The sequence below is a fragment of the Nuphar pumila genome, chromosome 2, assembly GCF_984573655.1.
Source record: "Nuphar pumila chromosome 2, dmNupPumi1.hap1.1, whole genome shotgun sequence".
In the NCBI taxonomy this organism is placed as follows: domain Eukaryota; kingdom Viridiplantae; phylum Streptophyta; class Magnoliopsida; order Nymphaeales; family Nymphaeaceae; genus Nuphar; species Nuphar pumila.
Window position 1 is genome coordinate 20,022,438 of NC_143250.1, and position 25,613 is coordinate 20,048,050.

The 25,613-nt window shown below is 36.1% G+C and overlaps 1 protein-coding gene across 4 annotated transcripts in view; it reads right to left on the reverse strand.

Moving 5' to 3' along the window:
- Nucleotides 1-2,407: 2,407 nt before the first annotated feature.
- The window catches only part of LOC149844963 (ultraviolet-B receptor UVR8-like), an 81,577-nt gene continuing 58,371 nt past the window's right edge, over nt 2,408-25,613 (reverse strand). For 3 of the 4 annotated variants that reach the window (XM_089995402.1, XM_089995400.1, XM_089995401.1), the window contains 4 exons: nt 5,215-5,397; nt 5,007-5,097; nt 3,046-3,089; nt 2,408-2,946 (listed from right to left, as the gene is read on the reverse strand). In XM_089995402.1, the coding sequence (XP_089851528.1) occupies nt 2,827-2,946; nt 3,046-3,089; nt 5,007-5,097; nt 5,215-5,397 (438 nt within the window). In that variant the 3' untranslated portion in view covers nt 2,408-2,826. The remainder of the gene's footprint in view (nt 2,947-3,045; nt 3,090-5,006; nt 5,098-5,214; nt 5,398-25,613) is intronic. The other variant, XR_016430155.1, reaches the window with a different exon arrangement.

The following is a 25,613-nucleotide window of genomic DNA, read 5'->3' on the forward strand; positions in this document are numbered from 1 at the left end:
TTCGAACATGTGATGGTAGCAGTCTCTTAATGTAATGTGTTACCAAGGTTTCAGCTTTTCAATTGTCATTTATGCAACGCTGTCAATCATCATTTTTTGTCCAACGTCAGCAGTGTCTTGGTCCTCTCATATCATTTTTTAGTATAGCTCAACAAACATGGTATAGTCATCATTATCGTTATCATCCGATTATCTATTGTCGACGTCATTGTTGTTACCACTAATTGATTGTTTTATTGCATAAACTAAATCAAAATTCATTGTATATAACGCTTCATTGGCTTTCATGCATGTAACATTCTTGCATTTTTAGCTTTCAAAATTGACCAGAAAAGTATATCAATCATCACGCATACATCTCAAACATAAATTAGAAAACTCAATTTGTCGTATCTTTATCATCTTCCCTGAAAGGCTGGATGTCATCCACGTTACTGTGGCTAAGATAATTGACATTGATTTGTCCACGTGGTTCAACATCCTCTGTAGTAATCCACGAATTATGTCCAACATCAATTATTTATGAAAATTCTTCAGTGCCCGCACGTCAAAAATCTATATCCATAATTGGTTCGGCCAGCTACATACTTGAGTTCAATGTTTGAGAGCGATATTGTTTACACTTTAGGACATATGGATGTTCGCCAAAGAACTGATCTCAATAGATGGTGCTTGAGATAGATGCACATTCTCCACAAGATTCTCATCATTCGATTCATCAGTGGTTTTTTGTTTAACTTCGAAAACTTATTTAGCTTCGCAAGCAACTAAGCAAACATCACCAGTACATCCCAACACATATCCATATATGTTAGTTATTTACATTCGAAGAACTATATCAGAGTATTATAGGCTCTTTCATTTATTCAGTTTTACGATACATCAAAGCCATAAATTCTTTAATAGCTACTGGTTTTAGAGACTACTATAGATCTCCAAGTAGGTTGATCATTATAAAAGTATATTTTAACCTTTTTAGATATCATCATTAAGTGCTTACGCCAATCAGACAACATATTATTCATCTAATTAAAATAGCATGTAAAAAAATCATCCATATGCACTTAATACATTCAATTAACATAACTACCTACAGTAACCAATATGAAAAACAACTACCCACAATAACGCCTAACCTATATTCAATGTTTGTGCATAATAAACCCTAGCAGCATTATACCAACACAAAAATATTGAATATTAGCTAAAGAACAAGCAAACAAAATAAATCATCTACAACACAAACAAATATATATTTATGAAAAAAACCTTAAATATAATAAAACCTTAAACTATAAATTTGATGACAAATATTAAATAAAATATAAAAAAAAACATAAAAAAAAATATCTACAACAACAACCAAACACAAATACACATGGGGCTATTAAATGCTCATATTTAAAAAAAAATGTCCAAAATGAAATAACACACAAATACGCATGGGCTATGAAACTCACCTTTCAACTTAACCTGATGCAAAGGATATTGCAACCTTATCAAGCATAAAAATGCAAAGAATTCTAAAGAAAAAAGGGTTGGGATTTTTTAAAGAAACAAACAAGAAAAAAGATAAAAATAATAAAAATAACTTTATATAATTCATCAAGCATGCATAAAGAAAATTCGAATGTCAAAAACTTGAGCTAATCATCCCTTATCTGTGAATTTCCTTCAATTATTTAAATAAGATCTACACAATTCTATATAAACTCTGAACTATGTGTGCAAATTTAGTAAAATATTTTATAAGATTCAAAGTTTCAATTACAGAAAAGCTCACAGATTTGATTGTGCAAACTTCATACTATATATATGAATTTAGTAAAATATTTATAAAATTTCTACCTCGTAGATATAATCATGTAAAGTTCTGAATTTACAAAGTTTTTAGTTTTCAATTACAGAAAATTCACAAATATGGTTATGCAAACTTCTTGAGGTTCACAAGAAATGTGCAAAATTACATTTTATGAGAGAGACAGGAAGAGCGTACCGATGTATCTCACGAACTTCAAAAAATTTGCTCGTCAAGGATAAAATGATCCTTTTAAAGCCAAACATTTGTGAATTCAAAGATCAAACATTTGTGAATTCAAAGATCAGGCAGATTTCAAATAGAGCATTTCAAAAAATGTCATTTTTTGTCATACAGTACAGTCATTTTCTGAAAGAAAACCATGCAAGGCAACTATCACTTGGTCATTTTCTTGCGCTTTCCTCTCAACCAAGCTGTGAAATCCAAATTAGTAGAATCTTCCATATCATATGGCACAGTTAGCAAGACCACCACCCTAAACACATAACTTGAAGATCGACATTCAACCGTATGCAGAATAACAGTCCAGCGCAGGTCATTGCAAAGGGAAAGGGAACTGTTGATAAAACAGCCAAGGGAAAAAATAAATGCTACTTAACAAATTGTTTTCTTCCCATAACCGCTCTACTCAGGTATTCAAGAAAGCTTCTTAGGACGTTCAACATTATATCCAACAAAACCCACTGGGCAGTAAATAAAGAACCAATAGCCTAACACTAAAAAGGCGTAAATAAAGAACCAATAGCCTAACACTAAAAAGGCCAAAATTTTACACACTGGCCATTTATCTCTTCCCCCAACTCTCAACGCCGTGAAAACAAAGTCTTGAGCAATGAACTGATAGGGCCCTACAAAACCCCAGCATTGCTTTTTAAAAAGTACATACATATACATAACTGGAAATTTTTTCCAGGAAAATGTCCATGGAACAGTGAGCTGGTTTTGATGCACACTCATCGATCACGTGCAAAACACATACATCCACGAATAAGGACTTAACCCCATGGTCACTGCAATTCCATCGAGGCTAATGTATGCCACCAACCACATGCAATGTTCTTGACAAAGTGCCCCTTAAGAGGAACTTCAAGCGGAAGATTTCGATCAATGGCATCACCTAAGCCTAGCTGTATCAGAAGTAAATTTTTTTTCTTGACATAATCAATTTCATGCATGGACTACATGGAGAAACATCGAATAGGAAAAATAGAAAAGGACTTGCATACCTGCCCATATTTGTTCCAGCCCCAGGAAAAGGCTTTCCCATCTTCTGCATGAATGAAAAATAATACCAACTGAAATCATGATCACGTTTTGCAAACTTTAATGGTAGAGCATCAATGTCAAATGAGTTGAAATTGGTTCAAAGATGAAGTTTTACTTTATACATGACCATCATCAACCTTTCCCCAACTACATGGGGTTTGGCTTTGTTAAGTCCCATTTCTCTATTCCTGTCTATCTAAAGCTACAACTTCAGTCATTTACAATCCTTTGACTCATCCCAAGTCTTCAGTGGTCTTCCTCTTTTATTTTCTATTTGTATCTTGTCAATCTTTCTCACAAGAGCCGTGATAAGCATTCATATAATATGTTCAAACCATCTTAAATGACATTTCACTTATTTTGTCTTTTTATTAGCCTCACTCTTAGGAGCATTCTAATATATTTATTTCTAGTTTTATCCTTTCTCATAACCTGAAACATTGATCTTAGCATATGCATATCTGCAACATATACTGTCTTATTGTCGCTTCTTAGTTGCCCAACATTTGGCCTCATATAATAGTGGTGGTTGTATCGCAGTCTTGTAGAAACGTCCTTTCAGTTGTAGAGATACTCTTTTATCAAATAACATTCCACTAGCCTGTCTCGACTTAACCAAATCGACACTAATCCTATTAGTGACACCTTCTTCAAATCCACAATTTTGTCATAATATAAACCTAAATGCTAAAACTTATGGCATTATTGAACAAGCATATCTTGTATTCTTATGACAATGCTCTCACTAGCTTCTATACTAAACGTGTACATCATATATTCAGTTTTTGTTCTACTAATCCTTAAAGAAATTTTTCTCATGTATGATCCTCTAAAGTTCTAGTTGCTCTAACTAATACCATATCATATGTGAAGAGGCATAAACTAAGGAACATCTACCTGAATAGAAGACATTATTTCATCCATAACTAAAGCACTCTATATATGACCATATGTATCAATATTATATCTCTTGCCTCATCTTTTAAGACAAAAGTCATGGATGAATCCTTTTGCATGTATTTCAAGTAGTGCTACTTTGTTATAGTAAGTACATCAAAACACTGAGGAAATTCCCAGCTAATTAGATGTGCTAACACTATCTTTATGGTCTATGCCAATATCATGAATGCACAAATAAAAATGAACCTACCAGTAGCAAAACAATAGATGGAGTAAGTGATTCATCTCTTGGATGAGATGACAGTTGAATTTATCCAGTCAAAATACCCCAGCAACTTTTTGTCTTAGAAAATCCAGCACCAAAAGTAACTCATTTAATGAAACTCTTGACATCTTCGATAGGAAAAGAAAAAGAGAAAAGAGGCCAAAGACACCACTGGAGACATATAACTGAACATTGCAATCTATTGATTAAACTTCAAGGAAAAAGATCGAGCAAAAGATGATCATATACTTTTCCATTGGCTTGGCTAAGTCATTTTAGATATTCAGTACAAAAGGCTGAAAGAAATGGAAATTTTAGACTTGCCATAACAAATATACTCTGATTGAAACACAGCCGCTTTCCTAGAAACCCAACGGGGAAAAAATTAATAGCTTCTTTTACCTATGTATGGGCAAATAGAAACGGTTATGAGTTCAGCACTAGATATGTTCATAGATGTTATTTCCTTGAAAAACGGTTCCGAGTTCTTTTACCTCACACAACATGAGGACTGTCACAATGATCAAATACAAGTTATGATATAAATACCCATTAGTGGTTATTTTTTTTAAACCATTTCGAAAGAGATGCTACTGGTTCTTTGAGAAATCGTTATGAATGTGTAACTAATTAGGATAGATTGGGGAAAATGATAAAACATGAAACATTAAAAGTTGCAAAGGCAAAGAGAGAGAGATACTAGCAATTTTAGGGTACGCTTTTCAATCATGCAATCTTTTATTTGCTACATTTCACCTGTAACAATGGCACTATGACGAGCACCACATGACACGATCTTAGCATGCTTATTTTCCAGAATAGAATCCTCCACCAATTTTGGTAAAGTCTAGATATAGAAAAATAGAGAAAAAAATATTAGAAGACAATATGTTAATAATATTGATAAAATAGTGATTCCAGAAATTATAATACACAGCATCATGATATACTGATCTTAGCATACCACAGATTGATCATCACCGGTTCCCAGCTGCCCAAATTGATTTCCTCCAAAAGCATAGACATCTCCATCCTTAGATATGCAAAGAGTGTGCCATAATCCAGCACTAACTCCTTCTATCTGAATACCTCCCAATGATTCCACAAAGGTGGGTCTAAGCATATCATCAGTACTTCCTTGTCCGCACTGCAGCCAACAAAATCATTAATTAGTAAATCTCTTAAACACCACCCGTAAATAAGAACAAGCTGATCTAATTAGAACCCCGTCGTCTCACAAAGCATTTCATATGTATAGAAAAGGGCAACATGCAGTTGTATGTATGTACAAATTATCTTTGACATGCAGATGAATATTGCATGCTTCTCAAAATCATCTAAGTTAAAACATAAAAATATACTTATAGCAAATGTATAGTTGCCGGTGTGTATACTCTATAGCAAACTAGTTATGTTTGTAACCACAGCACATTATCTTGAACAAGGATACATTTTCCAAAATCAAGGTATGAACCAAGGTTGCCAAACTAGGAAGCGGAAGCGGGAAACGATACGGGAAGCGGAAGCGAGAAGCGAGGCATTTTAAAATTTATACGAAGCGGGAAGCGAAGTTTCAATTTAAAAGCGAAATATAAATAAAAAATGAAGCATTATGGAATCAAACAAGAAACAAATAAAAACTAAAATAAAATTGATCATTCTTATATTTCATGATTTTTCTGTAAAAGAGTTAATTTTTTGTTAAAATCTAACAATGATGATTACCAATTTAAAGAAAGTACATGGAAAGTGAGTGAAAGCGTGATAGAAAATACAAGAAAAAGATGAAAAGAAACGTGAGAAAAGTATATAGAATGCATAGACCATGTGTATGAGAAGCATAGAAAAAGCGTGGGGGAATCGAGCTTCCCATGAAGTTTCGGAAGTGAGGAGTATCGCGCTTCTGAAGCGAATTTCCGGGAAGCGAGCTTCCCACCTACCTAAGAAGCTTCCGGTAACTCTGGTATGAACATAAAAACCCAGAAATTCTATCATTTTAGGATATCCCTGGAAAAGGAAAAGCATGCACCTAAAACTAGACATTTAGGCATATAAGAATAGTTTTTATAAAAACCAGCATTGATCTTTTGAAAGAATAATAATTCTTGGAATAAATAAACCAGGATATGTGTCTGAGAGTATCCCCTGCAACAAAAAAAAAAATAAAGTGAAGTTTTGAGTCAAATCAAATGTATTACGAGAGAACAAAGTTGAAACCTAGTATACATGTTTTTGGATATAAGATCACCAGAACAGAGACATCCTTTTTACTTTGGAATTCTAGTCTTTAATAATTATGAGTAGGAATATTTTTATCCAACACACATAAAATGTGAGAGATGATAACTCTAGCTTACCTTAATGCATCTGTTTTTCTGTTGTATTAGATCTTTACATCATCAGGTCACTAAAACTATGGATCAGCTTTCTAAGACCAATTTAAACAAAATTGAAAGAAAACTACAGTTAGGGAAGTCCTGTTTGTGCACTTTATATCAAAATCATTGTTGAGTACAGAATGCTTTTACTTTTAACTGGTAATCAATCTTTCCTTCCAAAAAACAAAACTAATTTCTGGTAATTAATTCAACATATTGCTACCTTGACAGGAATGAATTTCAAAAGCAAAGACCATAAGATTCTTTTTACATTAGACATGCAACTTCACCTTCACTCACATTCTTAGCCTAGGGGTTATGAATAGAAGATTCAACCTATACCTCAACTAACAATGAGCCAATGTAAGTTCTATTCCACATTCAATAGGTAGTGATAGATAGTGATGTACTTCATTTGTCTTACTTCGTAAGTCTCTCTCAAAATAGCACACCACATGTTTTTTATCTTAAGCTTCCTTTAGTTGATCAATGTTTATTTTTATAGTGCTTCCAAACGCTTCGGAATCACACAATCTTTTACTTTGTGGAATCCTGTTAATATATATATATATATGTCACATGGGTGCGGGTGCGACACGGGTGCGGCGCAATTCCAAAAAATTTGGACACGGGGACTCGGCTATATATATATATATATATATATATATATATATATATATATATATATATTAAAAAATATATATTATAAATATATATATTTTAAATATTATAATTATATATATATAACAATAAATTAACACATAAAGATTGTAAATTTTAAAGCAAAAAAAAAAGCAATTCTTAACAACACAAACTTACCAAAATATAACACATAAAGAAGCTTGTGAGTGTGATAAACAACAAAACTTATCATAAATATGCATCATCGTCTGAATTAGAAGGAGGAACAGGATCGAGGTAGTCCATGTTGAGAGTATGTAAATTATGTTCTCCCTCCAAGTCAAAATCTTCTGGATTTACATCCCAATTCTTGGATGGTCCACAACTGCATCAAAAAATCACTATATTAGTATCTAACTTAAAACTTCGAATACAAATATGAAATATTTAAATATAAACTTTGAATACAAAAAAAAAAAGTACCTATACTCTTCTTTGGTGCGGCGAGAAATTAATCGTAGATTTGAGTGAACATATACCAAATCCTCTGCTCTTTTACTAGTGAGTTTGTTTCTTTTAATGTTGTGAATTTGAGCATATGTACTCCAATTTCTTTCACAACAAGATGATGTAGCAGGTTGGGATAACAACTTCATTGCAAGACGTTGCAGATTTGGTGTCTCTGATCCATATGTTGTCCACCAATTAAAGGGATCTTCCTCGTCCCTTGCCACAAGTGCTGCTAAAGAATCAAATCTTCCAGTAGAAAACTTGCCAAACTCACTATTTACAACCTTAAACATGTGAGGATCATTAAAAACTCTTCCCAAATATATCATTCTATTTCTTGATATCTCAGGATCTTCATTTGGAGAAACACGACTAACACCTGTTGTCAACCATTTTTTTGCATAGTATTTTGGATTGAGAGAGTGTGCCATGCAATGCAAAGGTGTATTGCTTTTATCCCATTTTCTCACTAAAACTGAATGTACATGATTGTAAAATTCTAAATCATCAAGTGCAATATCTTTCTTCTCATGTTTAAAAATGATACTTTGAACTTTTTCAATCATATTGTCCCACATTTCATAAATTCTATGAAGCATGGGTACATCTCTGTCAACTTCTCTCAGCATTTCCCAAATAGGCTCTGTAAATTCAACAAAATATGTAATTTTATCCCACCAAAAATCATCACAGATGCATTTTTTGATAGCTTGAGCCTTGACATCATCTTCAGTACGATAAAAATCTCAATCTTGATCAGCCACCATCATCATCAATGCATTCTTGAGTTGCTTAATTCTTTTTATCATAACAATTAGAGAAGCAAAACGAGTTTCAGCAACTTTCAGTAACTTGAGATCAGAATGCCTATTAAATATAGAAAGGGCATGATGATGGTTTACAACAAAATTTCTAATATTTTGAACATCATGCTCTATTTTCTCAATCCATAAGCACATTTCATGTGCATGTGCATCATCTTTTGATGGATTGCATATACTCTTAAGTGCCAAATTTAAACTGTGTGCTGCACAAGGAGTCCAAAAAATATGTGAATATGTATCTTCACTTGCCAAATTCATTCCTGCACGACTGCAAACTGGAGCATTGTCAGTAATGATTTGCACCACACTTTCTTCACCCACTTCTTTTATCACTTCAACAAATAATCTCTTTAAATATTCAGCATCTTTATACTCTCCAGATGCATCAACAGTCTTCAAAAAGATTGGCCCATTTAGTGAGTAAGCAATGAAGTTTATCAGTGGTCGCCTTTGTATATCAGTCCACCCATCAGAAACAATCGACACTCCATATCGTTTCCATGCAAATTTTTGGGTCTCTAGCAAGTCTTCAATTCTATTTTTTTCCTCTGCAAGAATGACTGTTCTTAGTTTTTCTGAACTAGGAGGCACATAACCACTCAAATTGCAATTAGCCAAAGATGTAATCATATCTTTCAGTATGGACTTCTAGCTACATTAAAAGGAATTGAGCTTGAGTAAAAGAATCGACCAATCTTTTTATCAATTTCTGCTCTTGCCATGTTTTTGAATGACGCTTGTATTGTTTTATTGCTTTCCATCTTTCTTTTCTTTAAAAGCTCTTCTTGTGTATCACTAGCAGTAGAAAAAGTCAAATTAATCGAATCGCTTTTCATCTCTGCAATTTTCTTCTTTTCAGCTTCCTCTTGTTCTTTTTTTAATTGCTTTAACATGTCTTTGTCAACCCCAGAACATGCCCTAATTCCTTGACCACGAATATGCAAAAGATGTGCTTTCACACGCGTATAAGAACCTGTGAAAACAGTCTTACATAGATTACAATGAAACTGCACATTCCCACCACCACCACTACTAGCTTTTATCCCTTTTGTCACAAGCCTCCAAAGTGGTTGAGAAACATCTAATTCAGGGTTAGAACTTGAACCAAATGTATTGACACTACCGCTAAAACTCGCCATTATATCTGAAAAGTGAAAACTGAAAAGAAAATAATTAAATAAGTAAATAAAATAAAGTTAATAAAACAGGGAATATTGGAGGGGCCGAGCCCCTCTTCTGCGAGCAGAGGGTGCAGGGAGGGTGGCCGAGCCCCTCCTCTGCGAGCAGAGGGTGCAGGGAGGGGCCGAGCCCCTCCCCTGCGAGCAGAGGGTGCAGGGAGGGGGGCCGAGCCCCTCCCCTGCGAGTAGAGGGTGCAGGGAGGGGGGCCGAGCCCCTCCTCTGCGAGCAGAGGGTGCAGGGAGGGGGGCCGAGCCCCTCCCCTGCGAACCGAGGGTGCAGGGAGGGGGGCCGAGCCCCTCCCCTGCGTGCAAAGGGTGCAGGGAGGGGGGCCGAGCCCCTCTTCTGCGTGCAAAGGGTGCAGGGAGGGGGGCTGAGCCCCTCCTCTGCGAGCAGAGGGTGCAGGGAGGGGCCGAGCCCCTCCCCTGCGAGCAGAGGGTGCAGGGAGGGGGGCCGAGCCCCTCCCCTGCGAGCAGAGGGTGCAGGGAGGGGGGCCGAGCCCCTCCTCTGCGAGCAGAGGGTGCAGGGAGGGAGGCTACGAGCAGGGTCGACATACCTGACGGAGGGGGAGACGGTGGCTGCCTGTCGCCGGAGTTCGGATCGCCGGCGTGGTTGCAGGAGAAAGCTGCAGGGGCTGAGGGGGAGAGGCAAAATCGAGAGGGTAAGCCCCTCTCCCTGTCGATAAACCCCTTTTAGGGTTCGGTTGCCAAAAAAAATTGGATCTGGGTCGGGTTTGGACCTGACCCGACCCGGATCCAAAACAAAATTTAAAACTCGAACTGGACAATTTTGGACTCGGTCAAAGTTGACCGAGTCCAAAATGTGGTCGGACTCGGCCCGGACTCGTTGACCGAGTCCGACTCGGAGTTGACCGAGTCCGGGCCGAGTCCGTGCGTGTCGACGTGGGTGCGGCAACCCTTTAGCCGAGTCCGTGTGACATAGATATATATATATATATATAGTTTGTAGTTCATATAGTAGGATTTATGTAATTTTTTCTTTTGTTTCTTTATTGTAATAGGGACTGTTCATTAGGGACAGTATTGTCTTTTTATTTTTATTTTTGCTTTTGTTTATTTGTTGTAATAGGGACTGCCCATTAGAGGCAGTATTGACCTTTATTTTTAGCCATTGGGATGCCCAACTAGCTGTTGGACTAGCCCATTGGCTAGTTGAGCCAGCCTTCTCCTCATCCTCTTTGTATATTGTTGAGAATCAAAGCGAAGGACGATCTGTTTTCTGTAACCTGCAAAGATGAGAGTTAATCGGAGAGAACAATCCGCAGAAAGATATTCTGCCTGTTTTCTACTCATGTTTGTTGTTCTGCTAGTGTTTGCTGCTGCTCACGTTCACTGCTATGCTCGAGGTTGTTGCTCGTTTATTGCTAGCGTCGGTTGTTTGTGTCATCAGCATAACAGGGAATGTTCAGGTTCTCTGAGGTGATCATTGGTTGCTTTTTTTTATGGAGAAGAACAGAGACACAATGGTCGATAGTAGTGTCACCTTTTCAGGAAATTTGATCGACAGTAAGGTTGGTTGTTCTGATCAAAATTATTTACTTAAAACCACCTATTCTCAACATATATAAATGTGGGTACCACATTCATTTTATGCTTTTCTTAAGCATTTGATGATAATAAAATATATAATTGTTATGCGTGTTTTCAGCCCTTCAGTGGCTTTGCTTGTGGTATCTACTGAGGCCTTGTATTTTCCCATAATGGCTTCGTGTATTTGACAATGTGTATACTTATATCATTCCAGCATTGAACCCTAACCTTCCTTCTTACCTCCTCCACTATCATCAGCTCATATATTACATTCACAGAAATTTGAAAAAATAAATATACTATCATCAAGCCAGTTCATATATTCTGTTACGTCAAAAACAAATAAAGATAACTAACTAAGTTCCATATGTTCAAACAATACAACAACAACAACTACTACGCCTTCATCCCAAAACAATTGGGGTCGGCGATATGAACCAACAAAGAAAATCATTCTGGGTCTTCCACATGAATCCTTCTCCTCCAATCATTTCTATCCAATGCCATGTCCTCGGTGAGGTTCAAAGCATTCATATCCTTTCCTATCATCTCCATCAAAGTCTTCCTAGGCCTACCCCGACCTCTTTTAACTAATATATTTTCCCGTTTCTCCATCCTTCTAACTGGAGCATCATTAGGCCTTCGTCGAATATGTCCAAACCACCCAAACGATTCTCTCTCATCTTATTTTCAATGGGTGCAACGCCTACCTTCTTACGTATCTCCTCGATCCGAATCTTATCTTTTATTGTAATTTCACACATCCATCTAAGCATACGCATCTCAGCTACACTTATTTTTTAAATATGATGTCTCTTGGCGGCCCAACATTCCGTACCATATAGTAAAGCGGGCCTAATAGTCGTCCTATAAAACTTTCCCTTCAACCGCAATGGCATTCTACGATCGCACAACACTCCAGTTGCACTTTTCCATTTCATCCACCCAACCTTTATCCTATGATTTACATCTCCATCTAAGTCACAGGGACTCGGCAAAACAGGTGCCGCACCCGCGTCGACGCGACGCGACGCGGGTGCGCGTGCGGCACTGGGTGCGGTCAACACAACCCTGAGTGCGGTCAATGCACCCAGGGTCATTTTTGTCCACTGTTTTGGCGTTAAAAAAAATCCCTGATGAAAAGGAGGATTAGGGCAATTTTTTTTTTTGCCCTAATCTCTCCTCTCCTCTCCTCTCCTCTCCTCTCCCCCTGAGCTCGAGCTCTCTCCTATCGACGCGCCAGCTCCACCTCCCAGGCTCCTCTCAGCTCCTCCTCTCCTTTCGCAGGTATGTACCCTCTCTCACTCTCTTCTTGGGTTGGCAGGGGAGGGGTCGAGCACCCCCTTCCCTTCTCGCTCTCTTGTTAGGTCGACGGGAAGGGACCAAGCCCCCCCCCCCCTCTGGCTCTCTTTTTGGGAATATAAAAATGCAGAGTATTTGAAGGGATTGTTTATAGAAGTGATAAAAGAAGTGGGTATCAGAAAGTGGTACAAATCATTACAGACAACGCTCCAGTTTGTAAAAGTGCAACGTTAAGTTTGGAGAGTGGGTACCCTCATATTTTTTGGACTCCCTATGTAGCACACAGCTTAAATCTAGCCCTAAAAAGCATATGCAACCCCAAAGAAAAAGAAAATTCACAAGCATATGCTTTATGTTCATGGATTGAAGATTTAGAAAGAAATGTCAAAAGCATTAAGAATTTTGTTGTTAACCACCATTATGCTAATGCTATATTTAATAGGCATTCTGATTTGAAATTGTTGAAAGTCGTTGAAACACATTTTGCGTCCATCATTGTGATGATGAAGAAGATTAAAAGAGTGAAGAATGCTTTGATTAACATGGTGACTGATGAAAATTGGACATTCTATCGTGTTGATAATGATATCAAGGCTCAAGAAATTAAAAAATTCATTCTTGATGATGAGTTTTGGGACAGAGTGATATACTTCATTCAATTTACGCAACCTATTTGGGAAATGTTAAGAGAAGTTGATAAGGATGAGCCCATGCTTCACAGAGTTTATGAAATGTGGGATAATATGATTGAAAAAATACAAGCTATAGTTTTTAAGCATGAAGAAAAAAATCCTGCATTGGATGATTCAGATTTTTTTAATCATATTCATTAAATTTTAGTCAGAAGATGGGATAAGAGCAACACTCCTTTGCATTGCATGGCACATTCTCTTAATCCAAAATATTATGCAAATAAGTGGCGGGATGGTGGTATTGGTCGTGTCCCTCCAAATTTAGACCCAGAGCTATCAAGACATAGAAATACGTGTATGACAAGACTTTTTCCAGAAGCATATCTTCTACATCAAGTCACAGAAGAGTTTGAAAAATTTTCATCTTCGAGATTATATGGACTGGCATTATTCGCGAGAGAAGAAGATAATATAGATCTTATCACATGGTGGTCAACATTTGGATCAGAAACACCTCTTCTCCAACGTCTTGCATTAAGATTGTTATCGCAACCTGCTAGTTCATCTTGTTGTGAAAGAAATTGGAGCACATATTCTCAAATCCACAACATGAAGAGAAACAAACTCAGCAAGCGTGCAGAGGATTTAGTATATGTTCATTCAAATCTTCGATTACTTTCGCGAAGCAATAATGAATACAGGTACTAATTTGCTCTCTTAGTTATTTGATTATTTCTTAGTTTTCATTTAAATATACTTGTATTGTATTTATCATTTTCAAATTGGGTTTATAACGCAGACTAGAAACATCCAAATTTTGGGATGTAAACCCAAAAGAGTGTGATTTCGAGGGAGAACATGATTTCAACATAACAAACATGGATTTAGCTGAGCCCAGTATTCCTTCTAATGATGCATTTGATGATGAAGAAGAAAATTATTAACATCCATTACTTCATCAGGATATACTTTGGTATGTAATTTAGTTTTTTTATACTTTACTTATTTGATTGATATTTAGGTCGATTTATGTAATTGCTTTACTTATTTGATTGATAATTTGATATTTAGGTTGATATACTGCATGCATGATGAATCATATTATGACAATGTTAACTGTTAAATGTTAAACTGTTAAAACTTCAAAATTATATATATATATATAAATTTTTTTTACATTTTTCCCCTGTCGCACCCCCGCACCCAGGTTTTTTGGAAGTGTCGCATCCCCGCACCCATGTGACATAGATATCCATCAATTTCTCTATACTTTTGAATGATAGATCTCAAATATTTGAAACAATCATCCACCGGTATTTTTTGCTCACCAAGCTTCACTACACTCCCATCACTACTTCGTTGCTTACCAAACCGACATTCCATATATTATGTCTTACTCTTACTCAACTTATAACCTCTTGCTTCCTATGTCTGTCTCCATAATTCTAACTTAGCATTAACCCCAGCTCTAGACTCATCAATCAAAATAATATCATCAGCAAACAACATACACCATGACACATTTTCTTAAATTGATCTCGTAAGCTCATTCATCACTATAGCAAATAGGAAAGGGCTTAAAGCAGATCCTTAATGTAAGCCAGCCGTTATAGGAAAATTGGTTGTCACCCCTCCATAAGTGCGGACATTGGTTACTACTCCTTCATACATATCCTTAATTATACTAATGTACTTGAGAGAAACACCTTTCTTCATCATTGTCCACCAGAGAACGTCCCTAGGTACTCTATCGTATGCCTTCTCCAAATCAATAAAAACCATATGCAAATCTTTGTTCCTCTCTCTATTTCTCTCAATAAGTTGTCTAAGAAGATGTATAGCTTCCATAGTTGATCTTCCAGGCATAAAACCAAATTGATTCTTCGATATCATGACAACCTAGACTCAATCACCCTCTCCTAAAGTTTCATAGTATGAATCATGAGTTTTATACCACGATAGTTTGTGCAATCTTGTATATCACCTTTATTCTTATATAGAGGCACCAAAGTACTCTACTTCCACTCATTAGGCATCTTATTTTTCCGCCAAATCTTGTTAAAAAGATTTGTCAACCATTCTAAAACTTTCTCTCCCAAGCATTTCCAAGCCTCGATAGGTATACCATCGGAGCCAACTGCCCTTCTTGATTTCATTTTCTTCAAAGCCTCTGCAATTTCTTTCTTTTGAATCTTGCGCATTAAGTCACAATTCATCTCATAAAAAAGAATGGGCAAGTCTCCAAGATCCTAAGCATGACTTTCATTAAATAGCTTATCAAAATAATCTTTTCATCTCTCCTTAATCTCCTCATCTTTGACTAAAACCCTGTGTTTCATCTTTGATACATCTAACCATACCCAGATCCCTCGATTTTCTATCTCTCATCTTTGCAAGCCTATAAATATCCTTCTCGCCCTCTTTGGTATCCAACTTGTCATAAACCTCCTTATATACCTTATTTTCTTATTATTGTTTAAACAATAATAAGAAAATAAAAGGGTTTCATTACCGATCCTTTTTCTTTTCATGTCAAAAAAGAAAAAAGAACAATAAATCCCAAATGAAGTCAAAAGGAATAAAACCATGGATGAGGAAGACAAGACAGGTTTTTTGATGCAAACAGATACATGGTAACAAAACAAGGAATTTAGTTATTTGCCTTCTTTTATCTCTTCATGTAAAAATATAACAATTTAAAGAACGGCGAGCTTCAATCAAAGTTTATTTTCATATATTGTAAGTAACTGTCATTGCATACTTCAACACTACAAAGCTGTATTGTGCATGTTCCTCACGATCATTCACTTCCACAAATACGCATAGAGAGAGAAAGAAGAAGAAGGAAAGAGGCATTTGGTGCACAATTCATTTCAATTGATACCACTACTTAATTACATTGTTAAAATATATATATATTTTTTTTCAGTTATATCTTTTTGTATTGCTCACTAGGGGCATTTTGGTCTTTTTATACCCTTGTAATTAGAACTGTCCACTAGGGACAGCTGGTTTTTTGTATTTTTTCTTTTCATTTTATTATTGGACCAAGGCTCTTTGGTCTTTAACCATAGAGCCATTGGTGATCTCCCAAAGACTCTATGAGAGCCCCCCCTTGGTCCCCACTTTGTATAAATAGGGGTCGTTAGCCCCTTTTGTTTCTTAAGATTTTCTTAAGAATTTAATATATTAATTTTTATTACTATTGTGTTGTTACTCCACTTTAAGTGTGAGTTTTGTGTAGCCCTTTGTGGCTTCTTGTATCTTTCTCGTTAGTGGCTTCTTGCTTGTGTATGCACTCTTTGTAGCCCTTTGTGGCATTTCTCTTGTGCACTTGTGTTTCATTACATAGTATCAGAGCCCCTTGGTGTTTGACACTCTTGCGCCTCAACTTATTGTTCTGTGTGTGTGATTGTATAGCTTATATTCTTTTCCTCTCTCCTTTTCTCTTCTTCTGGCCGACAACAGTGCAAAGATAAATCTCTCATTCAAATTGAATAGAATCAACTATAGAATGTGGGCAGCCGCTATAGAGAACAACATCAAAGGCAAGAAACTTTGGGGTTATGTATGTGGTTCCCAAACCATAATTGAAGCTCACCAAAAAAGAGGGAGGTCAAGAAAAACCTTGAGTGATGAAAAAAAAATGGTTTAAAACTATCAATCCAAGATAGAAGATTGCGAGAATGAACATGCTAAGATACTAGCATTGTAATGAAATATGCGGAAAAGAAAAGTATGTCCTACAATGGACATTCACACATAGAAATCAAAGAACAAGTCCAAAGGAGGACATACACAAAGGCCAATAATGGCTAGAAAGCATAAAATCTTATAAATGCACTAAAGGGCTTGAAGAAGCCACACATTACAAAGGGGGAGACCCCACTTATTTATAGGCAAGAGAAAAGTGAGGGAGAGTTAGAGAAAAGCAAGAGAGAGGGACCATTGGGAGTCCCAACAAGGAGTCGTTGGGCTCCCAACGGTCACAATTGTGACCGTTGGGGGCCCAACGACTCTTTGTTGGGGCCCCCAATGGTTGTGCATTAAATGCACAAAAAGTACAATAAAAAAACAGAAAAAAAAATAAGGAAAAGAGAAAAAGAAAAAGGAAAAATAGAAGAAAAAGAAAAAGACTAAAATGCCCCTATTGGGCGAGTTTACAGAACTACCCCTTATCGGGTAATGTATGATAAATATATTTATATATATAGATATATATATATATATAAATATATATATTACATATATTTTAACACCCTCCCTCAAGCTTTACGGGGATACAACGGAAAGCTTGTTGAGAATAAACATGAAGCGAGGAGCAGCAAGAGCTTTGGTGAAGAAATTCGTCAACTGGTACTCGGATGTGACGTAGGGCAGTGCTATGGTTCCTTTTAGGTACTCATCTCGAACATAGTGGCAATCCATCTCAATGTGTTTAGTACGCTCATGGAAGGTGTGGTTGCTTGCAATATAAATAGCACTCTTGTTATCGCAACACATCTTCGAAGGATTTGAGATGACGATGCCCATATCACAAAGGAGACTTCTAAACCACACAAGCTTCATGGTTGTAGTGGCCATTGCACGATATTCCGCTTCAGTTGAGGATAATGATACTTTATGCTGCTTCTTGCATCTCCAAGAAATCATAGTCACCTAAGAAAACACAAAAACCAGTAGTTGAGACTCTATCATTGAGATTCCCTCCCCAATCAGCATCTGTATAAGCAATTAAATCAAGGGATGATGAAGAGGAAAGAAAAACTCCCTTAGTTATGGTGTTTTTAATATATCTGACAATCCTTAAGATTGCACTCATGTGCACAATTGTAGGTGCATGTTGAAACTGACTGACGGAGTGAACTGCATGATCTATGTCTGGCCGAGTGATGGATAAGTATGTCAGAGACCCAACGAGTTGACGATAGGGAGTAGGGTTCTCGAGAAGTGTCCCATCTTCCAGCCTTAGCTTTGCATTGATAACCTCAGGGGTTTCTGTCTTCTTATCATCCGAAATTTCAGACTTGGAGCAAATGTCAGCAGCAAGTTTCATCTGAGAGAGAATATATCCTCGGAGAGAATATGCAACTTCAATACCTAGAAAATATCTTAAGAAACCAAGGTCAGACATGTCAAAATTTTCTTTTAAAATTTTCTTAATATCATGGATTCCTTGCTCATCACTTCCAGTGATGATCATATCATCAACATATAGTAGTAGAATAACTACAGAAGACCCTGCACTTTTCACAAATAACGCAGTGTCAGTATAACATGAACGAAAATTTAAGCTAGTCATTACATTGCTAAATCTGTCATGCCAAGCCTTTGGAGCTTGTTTTAACCCATATAGAGCCTTTTTTAGTTTAAGAATTTTGTTTTCTCCAATAGATACTCCTGGCGGAGGATCCATATAGACCTCTTCACTTAGTTCGCCATTAATAAATGCATTTTTAACATCCAATTGATAGATAGGCCATTTTTTAACAGATGCAACCGCAATAAGAGTCCTAACACTATTCATTCTGGCTACGAGAGCAAAGATTTCTTCATAGTCTATTCCGTACTCTTGAGCATATCCTTTGGCTACCAACCTAGCTTTATAACGTTCTAATGACCCATCACTTTTAGTTTTAATCTTGAAGACCCGTCTACATCCAATAGACTTCTTCCCAGTGGGTAATGAAGTTATTTCCCAAGTTTTAGCCTTTTCAAGGGCACTAAGTTCTAGTTTCATGGCCTCAACCCATTGAGGAATGTTTTTTGCTTCATTGTAGTGTGATGGTTCATGATAAGTGTGTAATGCAATTAGGCATGCCCTATATTTAGGTGTTAGTGACTCATAGGAAACAAACCTATTAGGAGGATTGGAGATTCGGCTAGATCTCCTTAAAGAGGTTTCTTCTATATTGGAATTTTGAGAATATTTTTCTAAAGCGCTTATGAGAGTTTCTTGACCACGCCTAGCATAGGTTTGGATTGACCTATTTTCAAAATCATTACTTCTATTTTCAACATTACTAAGAGGAGTATCATCTAAATCATTAGGAACATCCTCTACGTGAGGAGTCACATCTTCTTGAGAGAGAAGATCAAATAAGAAAGCATATTCGCTTTCATCAATATCTTTATTTTTCTCAAAACCATTCTCATTTTCTAAAAAGGTAACATCTTTGAATACATATAGTTTGTTGCTTTTGGGGTCGAAGCACCTAAAACCTTTTTTATTTTTTCCGTATCCTAAAAACACACATTCGATAGCTTTGGGAGACAACTTATCTCTTTTATGTGTGAGGACAAAACACTTACACCCAAAAATTCTTAATCTATTAAAATCGGGTGTTCTTTCAAAGAGTTTTTCATATGGAGATATATTTTGTAAGGATGAGGATATCATTCTATTTATCAAATAAGTGGAAGTTAAGGCGGCTTCGGCCCAATAGCATTTTGGAATTTCTTTGGAAATGAGAAGAGTCCTAGTGGTTTCCAAGATGTGTCTATGCTTCCTTTCGGCTAGACCGTTTTGTTGGGGAGTCCTAGGACATGACCTTTGATGACAAATGCCATTGGTTTCTAAGTATTCTTGAAATTCATTTGATAGATATTCTCCACCGGAATCGGATCGAAGAATGGAAATATTAGTTGAAAATTGATTTTTGACAATCATATGAAATTTCTTAAAGAAATTAAAAACTTCGGATTTTAGGTTGAGAAAATAGATCCACACATATCGAGTGAAATCATCAATGAAAGTAACATAGTAAGAATATCCTCCTTTTGATATGACCGGAGAAGGACCCCAAACATCCGAATGAACTAATTCAAAGGGTCTTTTGGACACAAATATTCTCTTTGGAAAAGAGGTGGATTTCATTTTTTCAAAAATACAACTCTTGCAAACAAAATGTTTCTCATTACAAAATTTCTTTCCAAACGGAAAGGAGTACATTTTTTAGAAGCTTGGATGTCCAAGTCTTTGATGCCAAGTTTCTATATTTTTATCTTGGACATGATTACAAAATGAGTTGATGGGAAGTTTCAAATGGTTCATGTAGTAGAGATCTCCCCTCCTATGGCCTTGCCCAATCCGCTTCCCGGACTGGAGATCCTGTATAGAGCAACCCTTGGTTGAGAAGGAGATTTTACATCCATGATCACATATTTGAGAGACGGATAAAAGATTTAAATTAAGTTGAGGTACTACTCTTACATTTGGCACAAAAAAATCTTTTGAAAAGTCTAAGTTCCAAAACTTTTAACTTGTAAAGAGGTACCATCGGCGGTTGAAACAAAAGAATTTTTGGAGTTGCTACATACATTGGATAGTCCATTTTCAATAGGGGTCATATGAAAAGATGCTCCAGAATCAAGAATCCAAGAGGGCGTACCTGAAGGAGAAGAAGAGGCAATGGCGGCTCCCGAAGTTGATGGCGATTTGAGTAGAATTTGAAGTGCTTCGGATAGTTGAGCAAGGGAAAAGGACTCTTTCCCTTTCATTGGCTCCTCCTTTTGTGGGATTTCTTCAATAATAGCAACTTTCCCTTTTGGAGGTTCGTTTATCTTTGGACAATTAGGTCTTATATGACCCGGTTCTTGACAATGATGGCAAATGGCTTTCCTATAATTGCCATTATAGTTGTTTTGCCTCCCAAAGTGTGGAGGCTTATATGCTTTCATATGATTGTCGGGTTTAGATACGGCAAGAACTTCATCTCCTCCTTTAATCATGCCAAGACGTGTTTCTTCTTGGCATATTTCGGCTATGGCATCTTCCAATGGAAGCGGTTTTGACCTATGAAGAAGGGAGGACCTAACTTGTTCATATTCGGGCCTAAGCCCATGTAAAAATTGGAAAAAGTGTTCTTTTTCCATTTATTCTCTTCGCATCTCCACATCTTCACTAGATACCCATTTGGGTTCAAGAAGGGATAGCTCATCCCATAAAGGTCCAAGAGTGCTATAGTAATCTCTTACACTCATTACACCTTGCTTAATGGTACGGATTTTTTCTTGGATAAAAAATTGACGAGCAAGGTCTTTTTGGGTATACATACCTTTCATAAAGAACCATGCTTCATTTGCTAGGCGGAATTTAGCCATGTTGGCGCAAATCTTTAGCTCCACGTTGTTCATGAACCATGCAAGAATTTTTGCATGCTTACTTTCCCAATCTTCTACCTTGGATTGGTGATCTTCAATAGCCTTCATGCGAGCATTTCCTTCTAGAGCTTTTTCTTGATCACCATCAATTTTTGTAAGTTGAAGTTGAGGTTCTCTAATGGTGCCCATAACATATCCCCAAAGCTTTTTACCTTTGAGGTTGTTCTCATTGGCGGCGGCCCACATCATGTAGTTAGTACCATTAAGCTTGAAGGAGAGATCAATCTTTTGTTCTCCTTCCATTATATAATCAAGAATGGAGGACAAACAAAGAGAGAGATAAAACAAGACAACTAGCTATATGAATAAAGAGCACAACTAAGGCTCTGATACCATGTAATGAAATATGCGGAAAAGAAAAGTATGTCCTACAATGGACATTCACACATAGAAATCAAAGAACAAGTCCAAAAGAGGACATACACAAAGGCCAATAATGGCTAGAAAGCATAAAATCTTATAAATGCACTAAAGGGCTTGAAGAAGCCACACATTACAAAGGGGGAGACCCCACTTATTTATAGGCAAGAGAGGAGTGAGGGAGAGTTAGAGAAAAGCAAGAGAGAGGGACCATTGGGAGTCCCAACAAGGAGTCGTTGGGCTCCCAACGGTCACAATTGTGACCGTTGGGAGCCCAACGACTCTTTGTTGGGGCCCCCAATGGCTGTGCATTAAATGCACAAAAAGTACAATAAAAAAACAGAAAAAAGAAATAAGGAAAAGAGAAAAAGAAAAAGGAAAAATAGAAGAAAAAGAAAAAGACTAAAATGCCCCTATTGGGCGAGTTTACAGAACTACCCCTTATCGGGTAGTGTATGATAAATATATTTATATATATATATATATATAGATATATATATATATATATATTACATATATTTTAACAAGCATGTGTTAGACATTATTTTTTACAAGAAAAAGTGAGAAATACTAAGCAAGGTGACATAATTGTTAGAGACTATTATAGTACTTTGTCTCCTCTATGGGATGAACCTACCCTTCTTAAACCTAAATGAGAATAAAGTGCTATTAAAATGAGGCAACGGCAAATGGAAAGAGAAAGATTCTTCTAATTTCTACATGGCCTCCATCCCGAATTTGAACTAAGAGGATCCTTACTTACAGGACTTCTCCTCCTCTTAATGAAGCTTTTGCAGAGATTTGCCAAGAAGAAACTCACTTTGCTATAAGCAAAGATAGTGATGAAGTACATGCACTTTCTAGGCCCAGGAATAATATGAGGACATATAAACCTCCTCATTTGTAAAAAATAACTATATTGGAGGAAGGAAACTTGTATGTCACTTTTTCAATGAGCCAAGACATATCAAACTCAATTGTCCCAAGCTTAAGTGGGAAGTGGCTTCCATTGGAGAAATGCCCCCCAAAGCAAATAAAGAATCAAAGAAAGATGGAGACATTAAAGCATTCATTGCTCAACTTATGGAAACTCTCCAACAATTTATGAAAAACTCCTCTACTCCATTTATATTCAGTGTCGTGGTCTCATCACCTCCTCGAATGTCTTCTTGGATCATTGATTTGAGTGCGTCGTTCTATATGACTTCGAATGCATCTCTTTTATCCAAACAAAATACCAACTCTTTCAAATCTTTTGTTTCTATCGCCGACGAAGCATCCTAAGATGTTAAAGGTATAGGAAATCTTGAAAAGTTTTAAGCAAAAACAAAGATTTTTTTGTTCCAAAAATTAGAATCATTCATAAACTCAACTTAAATCTTTGTTTTGGTTTCTCAAATATCGGATCATGGTTGTAAGGTCTCTTTCTTATCTACGGATTGCTCTTTGCATGATATCTGGTCCGGGAAGCTGATTGGGCAAGTCATAGGAGAGGAGACCTATATTATATGGATTTTTTTACTTTACCTTCCAAATTTTTTTGTAATCCAATTCAATATAAGGATGTTATTCCTTGGCACAAAAGACTTGGTCATCATAGTGCCTCTAAATTGTATCTTTTTTCATTCTTGGAGAATTTTGGTAAGAAAAAGAAATTTACTTGCAATAATTGTATTCTTAAAAAAATGCACTCTTACTTTTCCAAATAGTCACTTTGTTTCTTAAAAACCTTTTGAATTGGTGCATTTGGATGCATGAAGGCCAGCACCCGTAATGTCTAAAGGAGAATACTCCTATTATGTTATGTTTATTGATGATTATGCATACTTGGGTTTACTTTCTTAGATTGAAATCTAATGTTTTCTCTATTTTTAAAGCATTTCATTCTCTTATCAAAAATCAATTTCAAACTAATATATTTATTTTTAAATCGAATTCGGCTAGTGAATATATGTTAAATGAATTTTAAAATTATCTTAAGCAAAATAGCATTATTCATCAAAGATCTTGCCCAAAAACCCTACAACAAAACAGACTTGTCAAGAGAAAACATAGGGGCACATTATTGAAACTACAAGGACTCTTCTTTTTTCTAAAGATGTTCCTAAAATTTTTTGGGTTGAAACTGTGCTTAACGCAACATATCTTATAAATAGAATGCCCTCTTCCTCTCTAAAAAACATCTCCCTTTAAAAAATTGTTTAAAATATCACCATATTTCAAAAGGTCAAGAATCATAGGTTGCAAATGTTTTGTCCTATTTTAAGGAAAAGATAAACTCTCACCAAAGGCTCTTGAATGCACTTTCATTGGGTATGGTTAGAATAAAAAAGCATATAGATGTTATGATATTAAAAATAACAAACTTTACATTTTAAGAAATGTGACTTTTTTGGAAGATCAAAATAAATATTAAAAAAATAAACCCAAGGAAGATGTGGATTACTTATTTCTTTTTGACTTATTGCCTAGAGATGTCTCTAATAACTCCACTAATGATATTGGATGCAATGATGAGATTAATTCTCTTGATATTGATGATGATAACTCTCTTAAGGATAACTCCGCTAATGAGAACACAAATATGATGTGTGCATACCCGATGTGAGGGCGGAGAGCATCAAAATGCTCTTGATATATATTCACAAAATCTACCTTTAGAAGAACATTTATAGGAATCCTTATCTAAAAGACCTATTAGGGTTTCTAGACCTCCTCAAAGATTTGTATCCTATGATTTTTTTTCTCCAAAGTATAGAGCATGTTTAATGATGATCCATGCCATCATGAACCTTCAATGTATCATGAAGCTAAGCAATATTCACATTGGGTGGATGCTATGAAATTAGAATTAGAAGCCCTTAACAAGACCAACACTTGGGAAATAGTATCACATCCAAAAGAAAAAAAATATTATAGGGTATAGATAGGTATATAAGGTAAAAACAAAAAGTGATGGATCATTAGAAAGGTATAAAGCTAGATTAGTAGCTAAAGGATACTCTCAAGAATATAAGATTAATTATGAAGAGACTTTTGCTTATGTTAATAAAATGACTAGTGTAAGGACTTTAATAGACTTTGCATCTATAAAACAATGACCTATTTACCAATTAGATGTTAAGAGTGCTTTTCTCAATGGAGATTCTTATGAAGAAATCTATATGGATCCCCTGCCGGGTCTTGTGATTGATAAAGGAAAAATCCTTAAACTTAAGAAGTTTGTTTATGGTCTTAAACAAGCCCCAAAACCTTGGTATGACCGGTTTAGTAAAGTTGTTATTGATAGTGGGTTTGTTTCTTGCTATATTGGCACTGCTTTTATAAAACAATGACCTATTTACCAATTAGATGTCAAGAGTGCTTTTCTCAATCGAGATTCTTGTGAAGAAATCTATATGGATCCCCTGCTGGGTCTTGTGATTGATAAAGGAAAAATCCTTAAACTTAAGAAGTTTGTTTATGGTCTTAAACAAGCCCCAAAACCTTGGTATGACAAGTTTAGTAAAGTTGTTATTGATAGTGGGTTTGTTTCTTGCTATATTGGCACTGCTCTTTTTTTTAAGAATACAAGGAATGTCGTAACTATGTTATTAGTATATGTTGATGACATGATCATAGAAATGATAAAAAGGGCATTGAATTTATTAAAAATGTTCTTAAAAATAATTTTGACATGTTTAACCTTGAGTTTCTAAGGTATTTTTAGGGACTGAAGTTGCACTCTCCTAGAGGATATCTACTTTTCCAAATGAAACTTGCATTTGATATTATTGCAAAGTCTGGGCTAACTAACGAAAAGAAGGTGAAAAATCAGAAGTGATCAATGCTGAAATGAGATCCAATG